The sequence below is a fragment of the Geotrypetes seraphini genome, chromosome 1 (assembly GCF_902459505.1).
Source record: "Geotrypetes seraphini chromosome 1, aGeoSer1.1, whole genome shotgun sequence".
Lineage (NCBI taxonomy): Eukaryota > Metazoa > Chordata > Amphibia > Gymnophiona > Dermophiidae > Geotrypetes > Geotrypetes seraphini.
In genome coordinates this window covers 382,962,736-382,989,225 of record NC_047084.1, presented here as the reverse complement: position 1 = coordinate 382,989,225, position 26,490 = coordinate 382,962,736, and the positions used below count along the sequence as shown (strand labels likewise).

The window sequence follows — 26,490 nt, the reverse complement described above, 5'->3', positions numbered from 1 at the left end:
GAGGGATTCTAGGAACTGTTATTTTCTGATTGAGTAACTAAACTGATGTTTGTTGTGTTTTGTGTGTTTGAGAGTGTCTGAGACGTCCTTGAGGATGAAGCGAGTGTGGACCTGTTAGTACTGCGTTTCCCTAGTCCAGAGACAGGCAAGGCCAGGAATACAGGGAAGTGTTTTTGTCCTTCATTGCACAATGGGGGGATGTCAGTCTACCTGTGGGGACCTCTTGATACAAAGTTAGCTAATTTTAAAAAGGGATTTGGCTCTGATTATACTTAACAAATCAACCCTTATTCGTCTGTGCCAAGTAGAATGGCCGACGTTTGGTGTGGGCTGGCCCCCTCTGGCTCCCTGGAAGGGGACATAACCCGTCAGATTTTTATGCATTCTTTTGCTGTCGGTTAGCCCCTTCCAGTCAGCCCATTTTGCATTCCAATGGGAAAACCCTTCCACTGGACAAACCTCCCAAGTAACCTGGACCCGTCTACCCCAGGGCTTTAGCCCCACTCTATTCAGCACCGCCCTCGCTTCAGACCTTGCCAATTACTTGCCTTCATCTGATTCCCAAGTCCTGCAGTATTCCGGGTTCTTTATGAGTTCTGTCTGTCCAAAGGTATCAGTGTATTTTCAAACTGTCAGTTGTTCAAAGCAGGAGGGGAGAGTACTCCTCCTCCTCCTCCTTTTGTGCTGATGAGGGCCATGAAGTGTTTAGCACTTCAAATGCAGTTTCTCCTGAAACAGATAAGTAGGGTTAGATTTAAAGTTTTTGGCTATGCTATAAAATGTTTATGTATATTCAGAAATGAATGTAAACAAAAATTATGATTTCTGGTACTTATATTCATGCTAAAAAGAAGTGATTTGTCCAAATTTAAGGACTGCCTCTTTTTTAAACCTAAGGAACTAATTCTGAAAAGACTATATCTGTAATTTAATCTCTTTGATCTTTAAGCAACTCTCTCTCCTTTGTGAAATTCTGTAGGAAGGAGGAGTAAGTCTCTACTGAGACGTATGTTAATTGTAAAAAAAAAAGGTCTAAAGTTGTGTGTATGGATTATCTTTTGTGAGTACAATAAAACCTTGGTTTGGGAGCATAATTTGTTCCAAAAGCATGCTTGTAGTCCAGGGCACTCGTGTACAAAAATATACATACTTGTATTGCAAGCCCTTGCTCGTTTGCAACAGTCACTGTACTTCTGCAGCGTCATATAGAGAGGAACCATTGGCTCAGTGATGCTTGTATACTGTATGTATGTGTATTGCAAGATGTTGCTGGTATAGCAAGTTAAAATTTAATCATTGCTTGTCTTATAGAACACTTGCAAACCAAGTTATTTGCAATCCAAAGTTTTACTGTATATTCCAATCTCTGTTTTGAAATCATGTAAGTTTAGGTATAAGAATATAATTTTTAGCAATGCTTTTGTATGGAAGTAAATATTTTTGCCAATCAGATGATAGTGAAGGGACTGAAGCTGAATTTTAGCTTAATTTTACAAGTCAGCTCTTTGGGGTAGGAAGTGGAACCTGATACAGATAGTGGGTCTGCCTTTTAAATTTTCCTGTGGCCATATTTCCACTGATTCCAAGTATGCCTTCCTCGTGTCACCTACCTTGGCTTTCAAATCTCCCAGGGTACAAGGTCCCTTCCTACACCTGTGTCCAGACTGTCTGTAGTCTTCCTGTTTCTGACAATCGCACCTGCACCTTCCTTGGTATTGCCGGATTCTGTTGTATCTGGATCCCTGATTTCTCTATTATTGCCCACCCTCTGTATGATGCCTCCAAAACTTCTGACTCAGGCCCCTGCCCTTCTGCCCAAGCAGCTGAGCTGTATGCCCTCACTTCTGACCTGCGCCATTCTGCCTCTCAGTCTTGCAACATCTACACTGACTCCAAATATGCTTTCTTTACCTTGCATTCCCATAGGGCTATCTGGAAATATTGAGGTTTCATTACAGCCTCCGGCCGCCTGATCCATCATGCTCCCCTCATTCTTGACCTCCTTGAGGCCGTACAACTACCCTCACGTGTTTCTGTTATGCACTGCCATGCTTACAGACGCGTGACGGACCTTGTCTCTCGTGGCAATGCCCTTGCCGACCGCACAGCCTGAGCTGCCAGTCTCTGCCCCCTCTTTCGGCTCCTCTGTATACAATCATTCCTTTTCTGGACACCCTTACACCCAGTACACTTCTCAGGAACAGACTTGGGCACGCACTATTATGGGCTAGTTTGTCCTGAAAGGGGGGTGGACACACTGATACTTCAAATGCAAGCACAGCGGGTACCCTCATATTCATTCCTCAACACCTGGCCCTCACGATTATCAAAAGATGCCATGATCTGGCACACTCTGGAGAACCCGCTATGAAAATGACTCTCAAGAGACATTTCTTTATCAATCACCTTGACCAGCTAGTCCGGAATATGGTCCGACAGTGTGTTGTCGGTTCTAAAATAAAATCCCCAATCAGATGACTGCCACCTCTTGGAAACCAACCCATTGGAACATATCCGATGCAGGTTCTGTCTGTAGATTTTACCCACATGCTCATTTCCCGTTCCCTCAGTCACCTCCTAGTCTTCACAGACACCCTGACTAGATGGGTTGAAGCCTTCCCGACTCGCACTGAACGCGCCAGGGAAGTAACCAAACACCTCCTGAATGATATAATTCCGTGCTTTGATCTCCCTGTTTCTATAGGCGGTGACTGAGGGAGGTGACTGAGGGAACGGGAAATGGGCATGTGGGTAAAATCTACAGACAGAACCTGCATCGGATATGTTCCAATGGGTTGGTGTCCAAGAGGTGGCAGTCATCTGATTGGGGATTTTATTTTAGAACCGACAACACACTGTCGGACCATATTCCGGACTAGCTGGTCAAGGTGATTGATAAAGAAATGTCTCTTGAGAGTCATTTTCATAGCGGGTTCTCCAGAGTGTGCCAGATCATGGCATCTTTTGATAATCGTGAGGGCCAGGTGTTGAGGAATGAATATGAGGGTACCCACTGTGCTTGCGTTTGAAGTATCAGTGTGTCCACCCCCCTTTCAGGACAAACTGGCCCACAATAGTGCGTGCCCAAGTCTGTTCCTGAGAAGTGTACTGGGGTGTAAGGGTGTCCAGAAAAGGAATGATTGTATACAGAGAAGCCGAAAGAGGGGGCAGAGACTGGCAGCTCAGGCTGTGCGGTTGGCAAGGGCATTGCCACGAGAGACAAGGTCCGTCACGCGTCTGTAAGCATGGCAGTGCATAACAGAAACACGTGAGGGTAGTTGTACGGCCTCAAGGAGGTCAAGAATGAGGGGAGCATGAAACCTCAATATTTCCAGATAGCCCTATGGGAATGCAAGGTAAAGAAAACATATTTGGAGTCAGTGTAGATGTTGCAAGACTGAGAGGCAGAGTGGCGCAGGTCAGAAGTGAGGGCATACAGCTCAGCTGCTTGGGCAGAAGGGCAGGGGCCTGAGTCAGAAGTTTTGGAGGCATCATACAGAGGGTGGGCAATAATAGAGAAATCAGGGATCCAGATACAACAGAATCCGGCAATACCAAGGAAGGTGCAGGTGCGATTGTCAGAAACAGGAAGACTACAGACAGTCTGGACACGGGTGTAGGAAGGGACCTGGTACCCTGGGAGATTTGAAAGCCAAGGTAGGTGACACGAGGAAGGCATACTTGGAATCAGTGGAAATATGGCCACAGGAAAATTTAAAAGGCAGACCCACTATGTATCAGGTTCCACTTCCTACCCCAAAGAGCTGACTTGTAAAATTAAGCTAAAATTCAGCTTCAGTCCCTTCACTATCATCTGATTGGCAAAAATATTTACTTCCAAACAAAAGCATTGCTAAATATTATATTCTTATACCTAAACTTACATGATTTCAAAACAGAGATTGGAATATACAGTAAAACTTTGGATTGCAAATAACTTGGTTTGCAAGTGTTCTATAAGACAAGCAATGATTAAATTTTAACTTGCTATACCAGCAACATCTTGCAATACACGTACATACAGTATACAAGCATCACTGAGCCAATGGTTCCTCTCTATATGACGCTGCAGAAGTATAGTGACTGTTGCAAACGAGCAAGGGCTTGCAATACAAGTATGTATATTTTTGTACACGAGTGCCCTGGACTACAAGCATGCTTTTGGAACAAATTATGCTCCCAAACCAAGGTTTTATTGTACTCACAAAAGATAATCCATACACACAACTTTAGACCTTTTTTTTTTTTACAATTAACATACGTCTCAGTAGAGACTTACTCCTCCTTCCTACAGAATTTCACAAAGGAGAGAGAGTTGCTTAAAGATCAAAGAGATTAAATTACAGATGTAGTCTTTTCAGAATTAGTTCCTTAGGTTTAAAAAAGAGGCAGTCCTTAAATTTGGACAAATCACTTCTTTTTAGCATGAATATAAGTACCAGAAATCATAATTTTTGTTTACATTCATTTCTGAATATACATAAACATTTTATAACATAGCCAAAAACTTTAAATCTAACCCTACTTATCTGTTTCAGGAGAAACTGCATTTGAAGTGCTAAACACTTCATGGCCCTCATCAGCACAAAAGGAGGAGGAGGAGGAGTACTCTCCCCTCCTGCTTTGAACAACTGACAGTTTGAAAATACACTGATACCTTTGGACAGACAGAACTCATAAAGAACCCTGAATACTGCAGGACTTGGGAATCAGATGAAGGCAAGTAATTGGCAAGGTCTGAAGCGAGGGCGGTGCTGAATAGAGTGGGGCTAAAGCCCTGGGGTAGACGGGTCCAGGTTACTTGGGAGGTTTGTCCATTGGAAGGGTCTGACGTCAGAGAAAGGGCGGGACCGCCGGAAGAGGAAGCAGCGTAGCGCAGGGCTCAGAGAAGGGGCGGAACCGCCGGCAGAGGAAGCAGCTGGGCTCACTAGCATCCGGAAATAAGGTAGACAGCTTCTCCATGGGGGAGGGGGGGGAGGCTGTGGGGATGCGAGAGGTCCATCGGGGTGGGAGTGCGAGCGGTCCTTCGGAGTGGGGGTGCGAGCGGACCTTCCGGATGATGAATCGGGCATCAGGGGGGCATCAGGCTTTCAGGAAGGGGACAGGACTTCAAGGGGGGACAGGACTTCAAGGGGGGACAGGCAGGACTTCAAGGGGGGACAGGACTTCAAGGGGGGACAGGCAGACCTTCAAGGGGGGACAGGACTTCAAGGGGGGACAGGCAGACCGAAGGGGTGAAAAAGCTATAAAATAAACCCACCAGCGTGTCAATGTGTTGAGAGGAAGAGGTGTTCTGGGAAATTCTGCTGAGTAAACTCCGGGTCCATTTCCACCTCCCAGTTACCCTAGTCCACTCCACTCAACTGGTTCATACACTGAGTGGTGTTGTGTCTGGGTAGTTGTTTTGGAATCTCTTCTAGTGGGTTGTCACTATCTCCTTGTGGTCCAAGGAAGGAAACTTTGTTAACCTTAGCATTGACCTTCAGAATATATTTGTGTGGCATTAGGCTATGTAGTGATCGAAAGAAAAAAACAGACCTTTGCACATTTTTGCACTAGGTATATGGTGGGTGTATGAGGAAATTCACATTTCCTGCACAGCTAAGTCCTTGTGAAGTTACCTTCTTCTTTCTGTATTTGACATCTAGCAAGGTCTCTGTTTAGAAGGAATGATTTAAGTTATGGTAAAAGCAGATAGCGTTGCTGGTTTTAAAAAGGTTTGGACAAATTCCTGGAGGAAAAGTCCATAGTCTGTTATTAAGACATGGGGGAAGCGTCTGCTTGCCCTGGATCCGTAGCATGGAATGTTTGCTATTCTTTGGGTTTTGACCAGGTATTAGTGACCTGGATTGGCTACCATGAGAATGGGCTACTGGGCATGATGGACCATTGGACTGACCCAGTTAGGCTATTCTTATGTTCTCATCTGTAGGGGCTTTTGTTTTCATTTCTTATTTTAATGTACTTTTTTCTGGGAACTTATCAGTGTTTTTTATAATGGGAACAAAAATGGAAGAGAATTACCGTAATGTGTGTGGAATGGGGGGGGGGGTGTTTAACTACCATAATTTCTTCAGCTAAATACCGGTAATTCAATCCACCTCAACCAGACATAGGAGAACTCACGCACCATTCACACACCCTCCAACCAAACACGTCAAAAGAAAAAAACTGTTCATTCTTATAAACAACCGTATAACTTTTAATCTAGAGTTAGTGAGTATGAATTCATCAACAAGAACAGAAATCACATGTTCATTCTTATAAACTATAACATTAACCGGTAGATCAAACGAAGTATCGAGGACAAAATAATCTAAATACAGTTACCTTAGTTACGGTAAAGTTGTAAATAAACAAAGTTTACAGGTTTATTCAGTCATCATCATCACAGTCATCTGAATCCTTGAATCCATCAAAATCCGAATTATCATCATCGTCATTAAATAAAGTGAGCACGGCCTGCAGACGATTCTCGTTTATTTCCGAAGTGATATCGTCATCATCGTCATCATCATCGCTGATATCCATGTTGTTGCCTCCTTCCGCTGCACTGGTAGTACCCGTAGTGTCATTGGTTTCATAAACAATGCTCGCTTTTCTAAATCTGTTTCGAATGGTATCTGGTGTTATTTTGTCCCATGCTGAAGCCACCCACTTGCAGACTTCTATGAAAGTTGCCCGCTTCAGCCGCCCCGCGGGTGTGTACTCGTGCATGCCGCTCTGCATCCACTCCTCCCACTCCTTTCTAATAAAAGTCTTGAATGGATGATTCACTGGGATGTCAAGTGGCTGCAGCTTACACGTCAGGCCTCCAGGTATCACAGCGATGTGGGCACGAGTAGAATTAATGTAGGCCTGAACATTTTTTTCTTTGTGGGCAGCCATGGCATCAAAAATTAACAAGGATTTTTTTGCAAAGAATCCACCCTGTCTTGCCCTAAAGCATTTATCTACCCACAATCTCATTACGTCGCAGTCCATCCATCCCTTCTTGTTGCAGTGCACAACCACACTGGTGGGCAGCTTTTCACGGGGCATAGTGACCCTTTTGAAAATGAGCATGGGCTTTAACTTAACCCCGCTAGCTGAGCAACCAAGAACGACTGTAAAACACGTTCTTTCATGCCCAGTTGTGGTGATGGCAACAGATTTAGTACCTGTGGGGGCTACGGTTCTTGTCGCTGGAAGTCGAATGCCATTGGAATTTCATCCATGTTGATGACGTCCTTTGCAGTGATGCCAAGTTCAGATATTTCTTTGGCGACAAAGTCACGGAAATCAATCAATTTTTGCTGCCAGTCATCCAGAAGTCGCTGGCCAACAGTTGTTCTCATTCTAACTGATAGTCCGTTCCTTTTCATAAATTTTGAGATCCATGTGAAGCCAGCTTTGAAGTCGGGTATTCCTCTTCCATTGGCAAGTAGTTTTGCCTTCATCTGAATCGCAACAGTAGAGACTGATTGATTTTGCTCCCTTCTCGCCAGAATCCACTGCTTCAAGTCATCCTCCAGCTGAGGCCATTTTGGTTTGACCCCACAACGTGCCCGTTTTCGCGGATTGCATTTCTCCAGTTCCTTCTTATCTTCGAACTCTCTCGCTGCGGCCCGGTTGCCTATTTCCTCAGCTTTCACAACGACTTGAAGCTTAAAGTCCGCTGTATATGACTTTCGTCTCATTCCTGCCATTATGGCGGTAAATTTAAATTTAATTGATAAACTCTACTACCGGGTAGATAAATGCAGAATACCAATCTGAAGAGATCAAATTACTAAAATGTGGGCTCTACATGCAGCATTAATCTTTTATAGGCTTACCCAAGGCTGAGATGCTGTTGTAAAGGCAAAATGGTATTCACTGGGCAAATTACTAGGCCAAATTGAGGGGGGACAAAGCCACGTGGTCATAAGCACGTCGCGACAAAGGCCCGCCTTGGTGACAGGTCAATAGCGCGCCCCGACAACCTGGCGCAGAAAACTGAGCGGCAAGCATGCTCAGACCATCTTCTTTGTCTGTAGATGGTCTGCGCATGCTTACAGAGCGGCAAGCAGGACAGGGCGGCGAAAGGAGCAGTCGGGACGAGAGGAGACTCGGGGCAGCGCTGGAAAGGAGAGTCGGGACGAGAGGAGACTCAGGGCAGGGCTGGAAAGGAGAGTCGGGACGAGAGGAGACTCGGGACAGGGCTAGAAACGTTTAGACGGGACCAGAGGAGACTCGGGGCAGAGTCGGGACGAGAGGAGACTCGGGCAGGGCTGGCAAGGTTTGGACGGGACCAGAGGAGACTCGGGGCAGAGTCGGGACCAGAGGAGACTCGGGGCAGGGCTGGAAAGGTTTGGATGGGACCAGAGGAGACTCGGGGCAGAGTCGGGACGAGAGGAGACTCGGGCAGGGCTGGCAAGGTTTGGACGGGACCAGAGGAGACTCGGGGCAGAGTCGGGACCAGAGGAGACTCGGGGCAGGGCTGGAAAGGTTTGGATGGGACCAGAGGAGACTCGGGGCAGAGTTGGGACCAGAGGAGACTCGGGCAGTGCTGGCAAGGTTTGGACGGGACCAGAGGAGACTCGGGGCAGAGTCGGGACCAGAGGAGACTCGGGGCAGGGCTAGAAAGGTTTGGACGGGACCAGAGGAGACTCGGGGCAGAGTCGGGATGAGAGGAGACTCGGGGCAGGGCTGGCAAGGTTTGGACGGGACCAGAGGAGACTCGGGCAGAGTCGGGATGAGAGGAGACTCGGGGCAGGGCTGGAAAGGTTTGGACGGGACCAGAGGAGACTCGGGGCAGAGTCGGGACCAGAGGAGACTCGGGGCAGGGCTGGAAAGGTTTGGACGGGACCAGAGGAGACTCGGGGCAGAGTCGGGACGAGAGGAGACTCGGGGCAGGGCTGGCAAGGTTTGGACGGGACCAGAGGAGACTCGGGGCAGAGTCGGGACCAGAGGAGACTCGGGGCAGGGCTGGCAAGGTTTGGACGGGACCAGAGGAGACTCGGGGCAGAGTCGGGACCAGAGGAGACTCGGGGCAGGGCTGGCAAGGTTTGGACGGGACCAGAGGAGACTCGGGGCAGAGTCGGGACCAGAGGAGACTCGGGGCAGGGCTGGCAAGGTTTGGACGGGACCAGAGGAGACTCGGGGCAGAGTCGGGACCAGAGGAGACTCTGGGCAGGGCTGGCAAGGTTTGGACGGGACCAGAGGAGACTCGGGCAGAGTCGGGACCAGAGGAGACTCTGGGCAGGGCTGGCAAGGTTTGGACGAGACCAGAGGAGACTCGGGGCAGGGCTGGAAAGGTTTGGATGGGACCAGAGGAGACTCAGGGCAGAGTCGGGACGAGAGGAGACTCGGGGCAGGGCTGGAAAGGTTTGCACGGGACCAGAGGAGACTCGGGGCAGAGTCGGGACGAGAGGAGACTCGGGGCAGGGCTGGCAAGGTTTGGATGGGACCAGAGGAGACTCAGGGCAGAGTCGGGACCAGAGGAGACTCGGGGCAGGGCTGGCAAGGTTTGGACGGGACCAGAGGAGACTCGGGGCAGAGTCGGGACCAGAGGAGACTTGGGGCAGGGCTGGAAAGGAGAGTCGGGGCGGCGACAGGAGAGTCGGGGCAGCAAGCAGCATGCGCGGTATACGTGTGTGTGCGCTATATAAAAAATTTTTTAAATCTATTTCGGTTTCCCGCGTGCTATACCCGTGTGCGCGTTTTACACGGGTGCGCATTATCTACGTGAAAATACGGTAATTCTTTATAAGTGTTTGAGTTTAATTGACTGCCTGTGGTTCACCACTGCCTTTAGCAAGTGCCTTGAGTATAACTGTTTAAAGTTTTCAAAGTTGTGCCTGAAAGAAAAATGAGCTTCCTATGTTAGTATATACAGTGGTACCTTGGATTACGAGCATAATCCGTTCCAGGAGCATGCTCTTAATCCAAAATGCTCGTATATCAAAGCAAGTTTCCCCATAGGAAGTAAGGGAAACTTGCTTTGATATGTTCCCACCCCAAACTTTCCCCCCCCCAAGAGAACCGGCATTGCTCCCCCCTAAGGCCCACCCCCCCCGAACGGGCACCCTCCCCCCCCGCGATCTGGCACCCCCCCGCCGCCATCATGCACGCCCCCCCGCCACCATCGGGCACCCCTTGCCGCCACCTGAGATCCCCCAACCCACCCGAACCCTCTTCTTACTTCCCTCCGCATCGGCATCGCCGGCATCAGCATGTCCTGTGCCCGAAAATCTACTTCCTGTGCCGGGCCTTGAGCATGTGCGCATGCTCAAGGCCTGAGAGTTCATGTTGAACTCTCAGGCCTTGAGCATGCGCACATGCTCAAGGCCCGGCACAGGAAGTAGATTTTCGGGCACAGGACATGTTGATGCCGGCGATGCCGATGCGGAGGGAAGTAAGAAGAGGGTTCAGGTGGGTTGGGGGATCTCAGGTGGCGGTGGAGGATGCCCGATGGCGGTGGGGGGTGCATGATGGCGGCGGGGGGGTGACGGATCACGGGGGTGGGTGCCGGTTCTGGGGGGGGCGCTCGTACAGCGAGGCAAGCTCGGTTTACGAGGCACCAAATTTGCGAATGTTTTGCTCGTCTTGCAAAACACTCGCAAACCGGTGCACTCATAAACCGAGGTACCACTGTATATATATATATATATATATATATATCTGATATTTGTATATATCTGATCTTATGTTTGTTTCTTCTGTATTTCTTTCCTATTGTACTTAACAAGTGCCATTAGCCCTTTTGCCTGATGTTTGTTTGCATGAAGGAGTTAAGTACAGAAAGTGTCAAACATCAGAGGGTATTTTCTGTTTCCAACCTACTGGTGATGAAGTTTAAAAGTGGGCGGAAATCTGCATTGATAATGTTGAGGGTCCACTTATCAACTAGACTCTTATTGTAGACCCCACTCGCCCGGTGTCTTTGTATTGTGATACATGTGTGCTATTTGATGTTGCCCAGGATCATGGTTTTGCCCCTAATACAGTTTTGTGTGGCTCCCTAGATTGATAGCGTTATTATACCAAATGTGCTAAGTATATATGTCTGTATAACGTGATGCCTTTAAGAACTGCCCCTATGAGGAAACCTTCACTAATGGAGCCTGTCCTTTATGAGAAAGTGTCTCGTGGGCTACCTACAATAACCCACACAAATATCCCCCTAATACCCCCTCTGCCTCCCTTACTTTAGGTCCTAGCTCCGGCCCCTTGTGTACTACAGGCCACTGTAATCCCATGGTTTTCACTATCACTGACCCTTATAACTGGAATGCCAATGTCCAAGTCCAGAAGGCCAGAGACCGCATGGCATTGTATATTGATTGTAAAAGGTGAGATCCAGGTACTGTTGTATATGTCCGAATTGTATTCCGCTCATGTGCTCCTGTCCATCACTCTGTGGTGTTTCCCCAGTTTTATGAAATTATGAAAGTAGATACTGATATCCTGTAATCACTAGAAATCTGTTCATATAGTTTGCTGAAACTATAGGTTAGACTCTTAATGTTAGCAATTGTTTTGTATGAGGAGGGACTCGTATGGGAAAACAGTGGTTATGGGCAGCTGGACATGTTAAACCTGACTTCACAGACCCTCACTTTTACGTCAGGTCCACGATCTTCACAATGGGCCTTGCGAACCTCCATTGTTGCTTCCCACTGTCTTCAGCGCCCTTCAGACACTGCTTAATGAAACTTCCTATGAATGATGGTCAGCTCCTGATAGTTGATATTGGCTCTGTGATCCGTTTGCCTACTCTTGGTTGCCTGCTAACTGGACTGGTACATGTGTACTTTGCATGATCCGTCCCAGCTTCTTCCTGTTACCGCTGGCCGATGGTGAACACCTGGGAGCCCCTGTATTCAACACCAGGGGTCGCCAAAAGCGGTCTACTTCCACCAATTCCCTTAAAATAGGTGAATGAGGTGATGACTGTCCTGCAGCATGGATCATTGCTGCTTATGGACCTGCCACATGGACCGAGGATGACACCTGGGGCTATCGGACCCCAATCTATATGCTGAACTGCATTATTCATCTACAAGCTGTACTCGAACTGATAACTAATGAGACCACCCGAGCTTTGAGTACCATTGGCAGAGCAAATGCTAAAATGCACACTGCTATCTATCAGAACTGCCTTGCTCTAGACAGAAGGCAGTGTCTGTGATAAATTCAACCTCTCCAACTGCTGCCTTGAACTTGAGTAAAGTGATTGAGGACGATGTGGATCGTATCACCAAACTGGCTCATGTTCCTGTCCAGACCTGGCGTGACCTTACTGCAGACTGGATCTCTGGTACCTTCGGCTCCTGGTTGCTCTCTGGTTCAGCAATGAAGACCATCTTGCTGGTTGCCGCCCTGTCTTCTCTGCTCCTTTGCTGCCTGCCCTGTGTGGTCCCCATAGCCATAAAGCTGCTCCACTGAACTATGGACTCTGCTGTCAACAGTTCCACTGCTGCATTGGCCCTTGCCCTCTCCCAGTATCGTCCCTTACCCACTGGGGACCCCGACTTTCCTGACCCCTAACTTTATTTTGTCAGGCTTGGCTCCTTAGGTACGCCAGCCTGAAAGGGGGGAATGTAGGGTCATGAAATGGTTAACTGTTGTTTAAAATATTGCTCTGGCCTACATAGCTGAAAACAGACCTCATCTGCCTAAAATGTATGTCCCTACCTTACCACATTGTAAGCTAAATAGATAAGAGTTTGAGCCATGATGTACCCTGCCCTTCTGTACATGTAACATTTAGACCTGTAAGATTTAGATAAGCAGAGAAATGAGCTAGTTTCCTATAGGACTATAAGTTGTATCCCTGAACCTATCATAAATGCTGGCTTAGGACCAATAATAATTGTAGAAAAGTTATAGAAGTAACAAATGAAAATTGTAGTTTTTGCATATATTAAGTTTGCGTATGCTTAGTGAAAAGGGCATAAAAGTCCATGCATTTCCTGATTTTAACACTCTAGTAGGCAGGCTGTTAACTGCACTAGATTCCAGTATGCTGTAATAAACCTCTTGTACTTTCTTCATGCCTCTGACTTTGTGTGTCCAAGTGACCTTTCAGTCCCAGAAAACCAAGCCCCCCCCCCCCCCCCTCAACAAATCTCAATGATTAGAGAACACATTAGGCAATGTTGTTTTTCATCACTCCACAAATTCAAAAGGGACTAACAGGGCAACTGCTTCACTTTATTGAGAAAGTGGGGAAGGAAAGACAAGCATCACATATTTCTTCTCATTCTGATCAATGTAATTAAGAGGGTTCTTTTCCCTGCTCCCCTCCCCACTCACACACACACATTTCTCCAGGATGCCCTCCTTCACTCAACAGCAGACTCAGCCCAGATAGAACAACATGCAGGTTCAGGAAAGAATAAGCCATGTTTACTGCAGCCAGGGCTTTGCTTTTGCTACATACATGTACGTGGGGATCTCTCCTTTCTCTCTCTGGTTCTTCTGGTTTTCCCCCTTACCCCCATCCCCTTCGTCCCTTCCTTCATCCGGCAGCTGGCTCAACCCAGATGAAGAAGCAAAAATTCCCCAGGAGTTTTTTTTACATAAACTGTGGCCTTCTTGCTCTGGTTGATAATGCTGCCTTGCTTGTTACTTCACACATGGAACTGAACTGGACCTCACTCAGCTACTCCTTGACTCCATTGCCATCCTCACTTGGCTTGTTCTCGATGCCTCTTCACTCAGCTCAGTAATGCTGACTTGCTTTCTGCTGCGCACATGGGACTGGACCAGACCTCACTGGGCTCCTCTTCAACTCTATCAAGTTGCCATCCTCACTTGGCTCATCCTCAATTCCTCCTTACTCAGCTGGCTCCCAGAAGAAAAAGGAATTGTGGGTAGCAAGCAAGAGCAATTGAAAATGGAGGTGAGCCAGGAAGCAGGGCTACAGGTCACGCTAACCAATCGCTAATTGCTATGTGCCTGATTGGCGAGTTCAATCTCTCAGTCCCACCTCTTGATCATTGAGAAAGGTCAGCTGAATGCAGCAGAAGAAAAAAACCACTGAGGCATGGGGCTACTGCAGTGTGAAGAGGTAAGTTCATGTGGTGTCTGTCGTCTATTCCCGCAGCATCCCCATGGACCCGAGGGGTTTCCCCATGTGAGTATCATGGAATTGAGGGGGATTCCCACACGGTTCCTGTGGATTCGAGGGGGATTCCTGTGGGTTTTCCGCAGTAACTGTAGGATTCCCACAAACTCCATTCGTGTGCAACTCTTTATTTATTGTTGTTGGTCTTCCATCTGAACCATAATTACCATATTTTTCACTCCATAAGATGCACCTTTTCCACCCCCTTTTTGGTGGAAATAAGGGTGTGTCTTATGGAGCGAATACCGGTCGTCGTCCCCCCCCCCCCCGGTACATTTATATAATCCTGGCGGTCCAGCACTGCATCGGCAGGCTCCCCTGCTGGACGGCCTCCCGAGTTTCCAGTTGCTGTGGCAGTGAGAGGCAGGAGCAAGCCCTGTGCGCGCCTGCCTGGTCCCACGCTGCTGCTGCCTGAATGGTGTTGTCAGTTCAGTCCAGCGCTGCATTGGCAGGCTCCCCCATCTGCCACGGAAGTGAATGGCATGCGCGAGCCCCGAGCACACCTGCCTGGTCCCACGCTGCTGCTGCCTGAATGGTGTTGTCAGTTCAGTCCAGCGCTGCATTGGCAGGCTCCCCCATCTGCCACGGAAGTGAATGGCATGCGCGAGCCCCGAGCACACCTGCCTGGTCCTGCGCTGCCGCCTAAATGGTGCCGTTGATTCTCGCGAGATTTACGGGATCTGACAGCACTATTATCCCAGGACAAGCAGGCAGGTATTCTCACTAGTGGGTGATGTCATCCGACAGAGCCCCGATACGGACATCTTGCAAGCATGTCTTGCTTGAAGAAACTCAGAAGTTTCGAGATGCCCGCACCGCGCATGCGCCAGTGCCTTCCCGCCCGATGTACCGGGCGTGTCTCCTCAGTTCTTTTCTTTCTGCGGAGCTGAGAAGTTATCTTCATTCTGCGCTGACTGAATTTCAGTTTTTTCTTTGCCTTCTTTACCCGCGTTTTAGTTTATTTCTTTGAATTTCTTTCATTTTTACTTTCTTTTAAAAAAAAAAAAAAAAAAGTTAAAATTATTTCTTCCAGCGGTTCGGCCGGGCCGGCCTCGTGGCTGCGGCCTACCGCTTTCGACCTTGCAGCGTCGATTTTCCGGCCTATGTCCCGGCCAATCACCGGTTTTAAAAAGTGCAGCAAGTGCCAGCGTGCGATTTCGTTGACGGACCCGCATCGACGCTGCCTGCAGTGTCTTGGTCCGGAACACGTTCCGAAATCGTGCCGGCCTTGTTCCACGCTCACTGCGCGCTCGTTTAAGAGGCGTTGCTTGCTTTGGGAGTCGATGTTCAAGATGGAGACTGCCAAGGATCTGTCTGCTTCTACGTCTGCTGAGGTTTCGCCGGTTCGCTCGAAACCTGCATCGACGACTCCTGCATCCAGCATCGTGAAGCCGGCATCGTTTACACCGGCTACGGCTTCAACTTCAGCATCGGTGCCTGGCCCCGTCTCTTCGGTTCAGGTACCGCCTTCCACCGTCCCTCCCGTGGTCATCAAAGTGCCTAAAGCTAACAAGCAGAAGCACTTGGCCACGAAGGAACGCGAAGACCGTGCAGGAGGACCCCCTTTCGGTGCGGATCCCTCCATATCGGCTTCGCTTCGATCCCTGCTAGAAGCTCAGTTTGTCGAGCTTATGCGGACCATGGGGCCCCGGCTTATCGCCAACATTCAAGGTGACCTCCCGGCACCGGTTTCAGGGGGCGGTCCGCCCCCTCCCCCTCCTCCTCATCGTTCGATCTCGCTGCTCGACGAGGGGGATCGGCGGAGGGCGGCAGAATCCTCCAGAAGGGCTTCCCTTCCTGATATGCCACCTTTAGAGCCCATCACACCTCCACGACAACAGGGGGCTGGGGCGGCCCCTGATAATCGGAGTCCTGGGCATACTGCATCGCAGGAGGAGTTCTTCCGCACTCCATACCAGACTTGGGTGGCCCTGCGTGAGTCCGCATCCTTACCACCTCTGCGATCCACCGCATCGAGCCCCATTCATTCTTTAGAGGCTTCAGGGGATCGTACGATGCACAGAAGATCTCGCTCCCCATCCCGTCACCGGGAGGGGCATCGATCTCGACACTCATCTCGACACTCCTCACGCCATTCAGAGGTGTCTCCGCAGAAAAAGATGCAGCGTTTGGGATACTCATCGTCGGATGTATCCCAGCCGGAGGGACCAGAGTATGAGGAACCATCTACCTCTTATTCTCCATGCCGGTCTCACCTCTCCCTGGACCCGGAGGCTTCCACTTCGTCTAGTCCGTCTCGTCGGCCGGCATTGGCAGACCAACTGTCTTTCTCATCTTTTCTCCGACAGATGGCGGATGACTTGGATGTGACTTTGGACACTGGGTCTAAATATTCTAAAGAGTATTTGGATACTATGCATTTGCCTCACCCTCCGGCGGAGACTCTTCGGCTTCCTTTGCATAAATTGCTGGACCAGACTTTCATGCGCTGTTTTGAGACACCGTATTCCATACCTGCGGTTCCCAGTAAGCTGGATGCTCGATACCGCATCATTCACCACAAGGGGTTTGAGGGGGCTCAACTTTCTCATCAGTCCCTTCTGGTCGAGTCTTCTCTCAAGCGTTCTCACCCTTCCCAGGTCTACGCTTCGGTGCCTCCGGGCAGGGAGGGGAGAACGATGGACAAGTTTGGTAGACGTGTCTACCAAAACTCGATGATGGCGACTCGAGTGCTCAATTACAATTTTTTCTTCTCATCATATTTGGATTTTTTCTTGCCGGTACTCCGCAAGTTCATCCCTTTCATCGATGCTCAGGCTCGTTTCCAGTTTGAGGAGGTGGTGGCGACCCTGTCCCAGTTGCGGCTGCAGCTGATGCAATCCTCCTACGATGCCTTCGAGCTCTCGGCACGTGCTGCGGCCTGTTCAGTCGCCATGCGTCGCCTGGCCTGGCTTCGCACTATTGATATGGATCCGAACCTCCAAGACAGACTGGCTAATGTGCCTTGTGCGGGAGCGGATCTGTTCGATGAGTCTATCGAGACTGTTACTAAAAAGCTTTCGGACCATGAGAAGTCTTTTCAGTCTATTCTGCGCCCTAAACCGAAGCCTCAGCAGTCTCGTCCCTCTAGACCGCCTCAAATCTACCAGAGGCGTTATCAACCGAGGCAGGCTCCCCAAGCGAGACAGCCTGTGAAGAGGCAGCCTCCACAGAAGACTCAACAGAAGCCTCAGATGCCGGCTGCACCCAAGGCTACTCAGCCTTTTTGACTCTCTTCCAGGGAGCATAACCGACGTTCTGTCTTCCCCTGTTTTTCCCATAGGGGGTCGACTCCACCATTTTTATCATCGATGGGAGTCGATCACCTCGGACCTTTGGGTCCTTACCATCGTAAGAGAGGGATACTCTCTTCATTTCCAACGGGTCCCCCCGGACCACCCGCCAAGAGAGTATCCTTCCAACTCGACGCAGACCACTCTTCTTCTACAGGAGGCGCAGGCTCTGATTCGGCTTCGAGCCGTCGAGCCGGTGCCAGTAGATCAGCAAAACCAGGGGTTCTACTCCCGGTACTTCTTGGTTCCGAAGAAGACGGGCGATCTGCGTCCCATTTTGGACCTTCGAGTCCTCAACAAGTTTTTGGTCAAGGAGCGGTTCCGCATGCTGACCCTTGCTTCTCTCTACCCCCTACTCGAGCAGAACGATTGGTTATGCTCTCTGGATCTCAAGGAGGCCTACACTCACATCCCGATACATCCGGCCTCCCGCAAGTTTCTCAGATTTCGGGTGGGACATTTACATCTGCAGTATCGAGTGCTTCCATTCGGCCTTTCCTCGTCTCCCAGAGTCTTCACGAAGTGTCTGGTGGTGGTGGCCGCTGCACTCCGGAACATGGGTCTCCAGGTGTTTCCATACCTCGACGACTGGCTCATCAAAGCGCCGTCGGCTCCAGAGGTCATTTCGGCGACCTTGACTACAATTTCTTTTCTGCAGAGTCTGGGCTTCGAGATCAACTTCCCCAAATCACATCTTCAGCCCACCCAGTCTCTCCCCTTTATCGGGGCTGTTCTGGATACCATTCAACTTCGAGCATTCCTTCCTCCTCAACGCATGGATGCTCTCCTTCTACTCTGCCAGTCGGTGTCTTCTCGCCCGTCCATCTCGGCGAGACACATGATGGTCCTCTTGGGCCACATGGCCTCTACAGTTCATGTGACGCCTTTTGCCAGACTACATCTCAGAATTCCTCAATGGACCCTGGCATCTCAATGGACTCAGGTGTCCGACCCGTTGTCCCGTCACATTGTCGTCACTCCTGCTCTACGGCAGTCTCTTCTCTGGTGGATGACCTCTTCGAATCTATCCAGAGGTTTGCTGTTTCACTCTCTTCCCCACCAGAAAGTTCTCACGACCGATTCATCGAACTATGCATGGGGGGCCCATCTGGATGGTCTACGAACTCAGGGGTTCTGGACCCCTGCGGAACGACTCCATCAAATCAATCTTCTGGAGCTCAGAGCCATCTTCAATGCTCTCCAAGCTTTTCAGCATCTGCTTCACGACATGGTGGTCCTTATTCGCACAGACAATCAGGTCGCCATGTATTATGTCAACAAGCAAGGGGGCACGGGCTCGGCCCCTCTTTGTCAGGAAGCTCTTCGAGTCTGGGATTGGGCGGTTCGCCACAACACCTTCCTCAGAGCTGTCTACATTCAGGGGAAAGACAACGTCTTGGCAGACAAATTGAGTCGTCTTCTCCAGCCTCACGAATGGACGCTCCATTCCAAACCCCTTCATCAGATCTTCGCTCAGTGGGGAACGCCTCAGATAGACCTCTTTGCAGCCCCCCACAACTTCAAACTGCCTCAGTTTTGTTCCAGGATCTACACTCCTCTCCACCTCGAGGCAGATGCCTTTCTACTGGAGTGGGGGAATCACTTCCTATATGCGTTTCCTCCCTTTCCTCTCATTCAGAAGACTCTGGTCAAGTTGAGATCAGACCATGCCACCATGATTCTGATTGCTCCTCGGTGGCCCAGACAACCTTGGTACTCCCTTCTACTTCAACTCAGCAGCAGGGAGCCAGTACTTCTTCCAGTGTTTCCTTCACTACTTACTCAACATCAAGGTTCACTACTTCATCCCAACCTGCAGTCTCTTCACCTGACAGCTTGGTTCCTTTCAACATAACTCCTCACCAGTTCTCTCAAGCAGTGAGGGAGGTCTTGGAGGCTTCCAGGAAGCCTGCCACTCGACAATGCTATTCCCAAAAATGGACTAGATTCTCTTCCTGGTGTATTTCCAATGCCACGGAACCTCAGCGAGCTTCCCTATCTTCTGTATTGGACTATCTTCTACACCTGTCCCAGTCTGGTCTCAAGTCTACCTCTATACGAGTCCACCTGAGTGCTATTGCGGCTTTTCATCAGCCTCTACAGGGGAAACCTTTGTCTGCTCATCCTGTGGTTTCCAAATTTATGAAAGGGCTTTTTTCATGTCAACCCTCCTATCAAACCTCCTCCTGTGGTTTGGGATCTCAATGTTGTCCTGTCTCATCTTATGAAGCCTCCGTTTGAACCTCTCAACACGGCTCCACTTAAGTATCTCACCTGGAAGGTGGTTTTTCTGGTGGCCCTCACGTCAGCTCGTCGGGTCAGTGAGCTTCAGGCCCTAGTGGCGGATCCACCGTTCACTGTATTCCATCATGACAAGGTGGTTCTCCGTACTCATCCAAAATTCTTGCCTAAAGTGGTCTCTGAATTTCACATCAACCAATCCATCGTGCTTCCAGTGTTTTTTCCAAAGCCTCATTCTCATCCTGGGGAATCTGCTTTGCACACTCTGGACTGTAAACGTGCTCTAGCTTTCTACTTGGATCGCACAAAGCCACACAGAACGGCTCCTCAACTTTTCGTCTCCTTTGATCCTAACAAGTTGGGACGACCTGTATCGAAGCGCACCATCTCTAACTGGATGGCGGCTTGTATCTCTTCCTGCTATGCCCAGGCTGGATTATCCCTCCCCCGTAGGGTCACAGCCCATAAGGTCAGAGCAATGGCAGCCTCTGTAGCCTTCCTCAGATCGACACTGATTGAGGAGATTTGTAAGGCTGCCACTTGGTCCTCGGTTCATACATTCACCTCTCATTATTGTCTGGATACTTTCTCCAGACGGGATGGACAGTTTGGCCAAACAGTGTTACAAAATTTGTTCTCTTAAGTTGCCAACTCTCCCACCATCCCATTGGGGTTAGCTTGGAGGTCACCCACTAGTGAGAATACCTGCCTGCTTGTCCTGGGATAAAGCAATGTTACTTACCGTAACAGTTGTTATCCAGGGACAGCAGGCAGCTATTCTCACGTCCCACCCACCTCCCCTGGGTTGGCTTCTCAGGCTAGCTACCTGAACTGAGGAGACACGCCTGGTACATCGGGCGGGAAGGCACTGGCGCATGCGCGGTGCGGGCATCTCGAAACTTCTGAGTTTCTTCAAGCAAGACATGCTTGCAAGATGTCCGTATCGGGGCTCTGTCGGATGACATCACCCACTAGTGAGAATAGCTGCCTGCTGTCCCTGGATAACAACTGTTACGGTAAGTAACATTGCTTTCAAGCGGTGGCGCAGAACCAGGCAGGTGAGCTCGGGGCTCGCGCCTGTCTTTCACTTCTGTCTGCCGATGCAGCGCCGGACCGAGCTGATAGCGCCATTCGGGCGGTGGCACGGGACCAGGCAGGCGTGCTCGGGGCTCATGCATGCCTCTCACTGGAGCAAAAAATACGGTATTTCTGTTCCTGGACTGCTCACAAAAAAAAGTAGTTAATGGTATTTTAACCTGGGTCCCTTGTTTTAGTCTACTGCACTAAACACCAGGCTGCCCTGCTCTGGAGGGACATCTATGTGGCTATTGTAAGAATGCTGTCAGACTTTCATTGTCTGCTTTTTTACTGTTTAATTTGCTGGAGGTTCAAGTTGTAAAATGGTTGTTCATACCAGACACCTGTTTTGGATGTTATGAGCTGGACTCTCTATTCTTATTTGACTGTCCTTTTGAAAATGCCCTCCACATGTAATATCTGTGTTGTTGTTCTTTAAGCCTTTGTGGCTGTTTTAAGAATGCTATACAAAAGGAAGTGGGAACGGATAATGAACACTCCACTGAAGATCACTGATGTAAAACCAACTTGTTTATTTCATAAAAGGACACAAGCAGAAGCTGTGGACCCGACACAGCACTGTGTTTCGGCGTCTGAGGAACGCCTGCATCAGGGGTCACTCTGGCAGGTCTGGGATAAAACAAAGCTCGGTCCAAATAACATACCAGAGTAACCAAAATCACTGAAAAGCTATGTTTTATCTCAGACCTGTCCTCTGTGAACATATACGCCACAGTGACCTCTGATGCAGGCGTTCCTCAGACGCCGAAACACAGAGCTGTGTTGGGTTCACAGCTTCTGCTTGTGTCCTTTTATGAAATAAACAAGTTGGTTTTACATCAGTGATCTTCAGTGGAGTGTTCATTGTCCGTTCCCACTTCCTTTTGTACTGTTTTATACCTGTGGGTTCTCTGTCCTGTTGGACTTTTTGATGTTTACTTGTTTTAAGAATACTGTCACTTTCATTGTCCCTGCCTGCCTGCCAGCCACCAGGCACTGCCCTGTGCCCCATCCCAGCCTACCACTAGATCACAAAGGGGGGACAGGGTGCAGAGCCTGGCAGGGAGAATTTGTTTCAGAATGGGTTTTTTTCTTGTTTTCCTCCTCTAAATCTAAGATGCGTCTTACGGAGTGAAAAATACGGTAGTAAAATTTGTAATGTAACGGAAGACTTTCAAAAGAAATATCTCTGCTTGAAATCTTTCTGTTTTCATTCTATGCTCTCGGAAGCAGAGTGTACTAGATAGCTTACTATCACTAGCAATGAAGCTAATTATAACACTTGGTGGAATACAGTTTGTCTTACTAATAGATATGAAGAATATTTGGCTAAGAAATCTGAATGCTGAAATGTCTGCTCTAAAAGTAAATACTTAAATACTCCTTCATAGTTTTTCTTGACCTTTTTGTACATCGCAAGATCGCATATGTATTTTATGATGAACATTATGTATGGGTAACACAATTGTTCTGTTCTTTGCTTCATGTTCTTATTCATATTTGATTATCTGTTTTGTTTACATAAAATATAATAATCATATTAAGACTTTTAAAAAAAGACGAGTTGCAGCATGACTTTTTGGGGCCAATATTCAAACAGCAGGAAGGAAGCCCTCATAAGCTCCGCAGTTGGTGCGATTCAGATATGTGCAGAGCCTTGATAGTGACAGGAGAAGCAGCCTCCTGTCACTGCTGTCAGGGCTTCTGCTTTTTTTTTTTAATGGGACAGATGTTCTACGTGATTTAAACGCGCACCATCTATCCCATTAAAAAAGCCGACAATCGAACCCCCCCTGAGCCACCGTTCTCCTGCCCACCTGAAAAAACCAACAGGAGGGATGCCCACTCCCTCTTGCCCCCAAAGGCACCCGCTCGCTCACTAAAAAAAAAAAATAACAGCAGAAGGGATGCCCGAAAATTCATCCCCCTCCCCCCCAAAAAACAGCAGGAGGGCTACCCCTGTCCCATACCTCTGACTTTGGGAGCAGGAGACACCTCTTGCTCCCCCTGACCACACTGACCGTTAGGTCCTTTTCCAGTGCATTATGTGATGCACAGGGAGGGGCCTAAGGCTCTGATTGGCCCAGGTACCTCGGGTTCCTCCCTTGGGAAGGGCCTGAGCGTCTGAGCCAATCAGGGACTTCCTTAGGGAGGAGCCTAAGGAAGTCCCTGATTGGCCATTGTTTTGACCAGTCAGGGATTGGCTCAGGCGCCTCAGGCTCCTCCCAAGGGAGAAGCCTGAGGCACCTGAGCTAATCATAGCCTTAGGCCCCTCCCCAGGCATCACAAATTTCAGGGAAGTACTGTATTTGATTCCACAGAACAAGGAAAACAGCAATGCACTTGTGATATGAAAACACTCAGCCGGTAGCAATCATGTTTTGCTGACTACTGCTGATGTTATCCTCAAAAATCCAATGCTGGGCCTTATCCAGGCTCTGTTATTTAATTTCCTGGTATAAGTAGCTGGCAAAATCATAGCAGGTTAAGTGTGAATTGTATAAATATAGGACTAACTTTTATGCTGTCTTATTTATGCTGAATCTTGGCACTTAACCAGCCAAGTGCTGTCTCCGCCCTTGGAACGTCCCCAAAATAGCTCGTTTCACATTGGGCACAGAGAAGACATTTTCAATGACACTAATAAGTTATGCGCCGCTGAATATGATCAATTATAGTTTATTATTTATATTCTGCCTTTATACAACACATACATAATTTAGAACAATACAAAAACCAACCATTATATATACATACTACGAAACAATCAATGTAACATACATCAATAAAACTTCATCACATTAAATATATCCAAAAGGAAAAGAAACTAATAGCCATAAAACCCAACGCCCATGTCATTGAGAAGCATAATTTCATCTGACAAAAAGATGTAATTTTCGCTGTTTCTTACATTGACACAGATCCTTCTGCTGTCAAAGATACACTGGGAGCTTATTTTACTCTCCATTGGCCCAGCACAGGAGAAAACACTTTTTCTTAAAGTTAACTCATAACAAGCAATTTAACTGAGCAGGAGATGATTTTGGTCGGTTAAATCACTTTGAATTTCACCACCAGATAGCATGTCAAAGCAGCTCCTGTTTGGTGTAGCCTAACTTTAGTACCAGGAAGAGGCAGTCGGAAAATACCGCAAGTTAGAGTCTGTGATTCGCAAACCGCAAAGTCGCAGGGGTTTACTGTTTTATTTGTGCAGTTGAGAAGTAGTCAGTGTGGAAAGGCATAGAAACAATACGGTAAATTTAATGCAAGCAAGCAGAGGAGTGAGAATACTAGGGAAAGTTGGATTTTTCCACTGTTTATCCAAGAAACACTGTTTTACTTTTTTTTTTTTTTTTTTTAATCTAGGTGTTTTCCCAGTATTTAATTGGTCAAAATCTAAAACCTTAAGCTCTAATTATAACTAAGATGCATTATATTAAGATTCTACTGACAATCTTAAGCTGCAGACAAGAGTTCACAATGCACCAGTAAACATAGTAAATAAAGCCCCTAATATATGTTTCCTGTTGATATTCGCAATATAGTGAAGTAATCACTTTTACGTATGTGTTAATCTGTCCTTGATTTTATACTGACATTGAAACAAAAGAAGTGAAAGGAAAACTAACCCTCTGTATACTTTACAGGTAAACCCGGCCACGGAGACATTCTGGCCCCATGTTAGCGCTGATGGCTTCAGATTAGCAATGATTTGGAAGTATGGCGGGATGTACATGGATACAGATATCATATCCCTGAAGCCTGTCCCAGAAGTAGATTTCCTGGCATTTGAGAACGTTGATATAATCAACAATGCAGTATTTGGTTTTCAAAGGCACGATCAATTTCTCTGGGACTGCATGGAGGACTTTGTGAAGAACTACAGAGGATATATGTGGGGTCACCAAGGTCCTAGACTACTTACTAGAGTGATAAAAAGACAATGTGAGATATCTGGTTTCAAGGATGTAGGAGACATAACGTGTAGAAATATTTCCATTCTGAATACACGACGATTCTATCCACTTCCTCATCCTGCATGGGAACGGTATTTTCAAGTCTGGAATCCCCATGACACTTTTAATAACTCATATGGCTTGCACTTGTGGAATTTCAAGAACAAGAATAACAAGCAGGTGATTCCTGGAAGCAATTCAGTGGCTGAGAACCTCTTTATGAAACATTGTCCACTTACTTATGAATTCATTGTAAAACATGCATCAAGGAAATAAATACAGGAGGATAATGTTATTTAACTGTTAGCTACTTAATATTTTCCATAAACATAGAGATGAGGACTGCATAAAAGTGTTCCGACCTTCATCTTTCTTCCTTGTTTATTTACTTTAATTTTCAAGTTTCAAGCTGATTAAAAATTTGATATACTGCCTATCATACTTCTATGCAGTTTAACATTCTAAAATAATTTATACAAGAAAATCATAAGAAAGAAAAGAAAAAAAAAAAAGTGACAAGAGACTAACAGGACCTACTGGAACAAAAGGGTTAGAAGTAGGAAATCCATCTTAAAATAGTAAAGTGATTCAAGAAAGGGAAAACCGGAGCATGGAGGAGTCAAAATGCTAAGATAAGAGAGAATTAAAGATTAAAGCTATCTTTAAAAAGGAATGTTTTAAGTTTACCTTTATTAGATAACCCAGTGGCATTATCCTATGATACTGTGATATTTGGTATGGAAATGAGAGCAAAAAGTCAGATTTCTGCGAATAACAATAAATTACTACTTATAATGACTGGTGTTGCCATTCAGCAAATTACATATAATTGGAAGGATTGGAGGAGATTAAATTACAACTTCTGGTGGAATTCTTTATGCCATATCTATAAAATGGAAAGGTTTATTGCATTACAACAGGGATATTTTAAGAAGTTTCAGGATGTGTGGAAACCATTGACAAAGTATTGTAAAGATTAATTTGAATTTGTTTCCCTTATATTTATCAACTTAAGGTATAGGGAGGGGGGAAGTTTATTATTATATGTTTTATATGATAATGGAATATATCGGAGGGAGGGATGGGAAAGGGGAAGGGATAAGAATTTATGAAATATATCAATGATCGTTTGTAAGTGATGTATTTATTGTTAATATGAATGAATATATTTAACACTGAATGTATTTTTGAAAATGAATAAAGAATAAAAAAAAAATTTTTCTAGCGTTTTCGATGCATACTTTAGTAGATAATGTTTACCTTGATTTATATTTAATGTAAAGTTTAAAAATGTTACAACAAACATTTTAAATGATAAACAATATTAATATCACAGAGACAAAACTCCATAAATGCACCAGGGATGCTTTCAATTTAATTCCCTGATTTAGCTCTTCAGAGTTAATCATTCAGGTTTATAGTGCCTTTAATGCTGAATGCCATAAGACAGTAAATTTCAGCCATTTTATGAAAATTAGCTGTCTTAAAACCACCCTTATTCAACTTCTAAAGAGATGTGTTTGAGGTTAAGAGAGGAAATGTACATACCACATATATTCTACAATAAGTCAAGAAATTTTGGCCCCAAATGGGCCGCCGCGGGAGCGGACCGCTGAGCAAGATGGACCTCTGGTCTGACTCAGCGGGGGCAACTTCTTATGTTCTTAAAAGGCACTGGCAAAACCAGGGTTGTCGTATCTATGTGACTCTAACTGGGCCAGTACCTCTCTCTTCCTCCCTTTCACCTCTGCTGGAAAGCTGATCCCTCTCTCCCTTCTCCCCTGCCCCCCTCCCTCCCCACCAGCCCAGGAATCCCCACCATGCTAAC

General features: G+C 47.3%; 1 protein-coding gene across 3 annotated transcripts in view; it reads left to right on the top strand.

Moving 5' to 3' along the window:
• The window catches only part of LOC117346482 (alpha-1,4-N-acetylglucosaminyltransferase-like), a 152,087-nt gene extending 126,891 nt beyond the window's left edge, over nt 1–25,196 (top strand). For all 3 annotated transcript variants that reach the window (XM_033916143.1, XM_033916152.1, XM_033916134.1), the window contains exon 3: nt 24,354–25,196. In XM_033916143.1, coding sequence (XP_033772034.1) covers nt 24,354–24,938 — 585 coding nt within the window. In that variant the 3' untranslated portion in view covers nt 24,939–25,196. The remainder of the gene's footprint in view (nt 1–24,353) is intronic.
• The last annotated feature ends 1,294 nt before the right edge of the window (nt 25,197–26,490 follow it).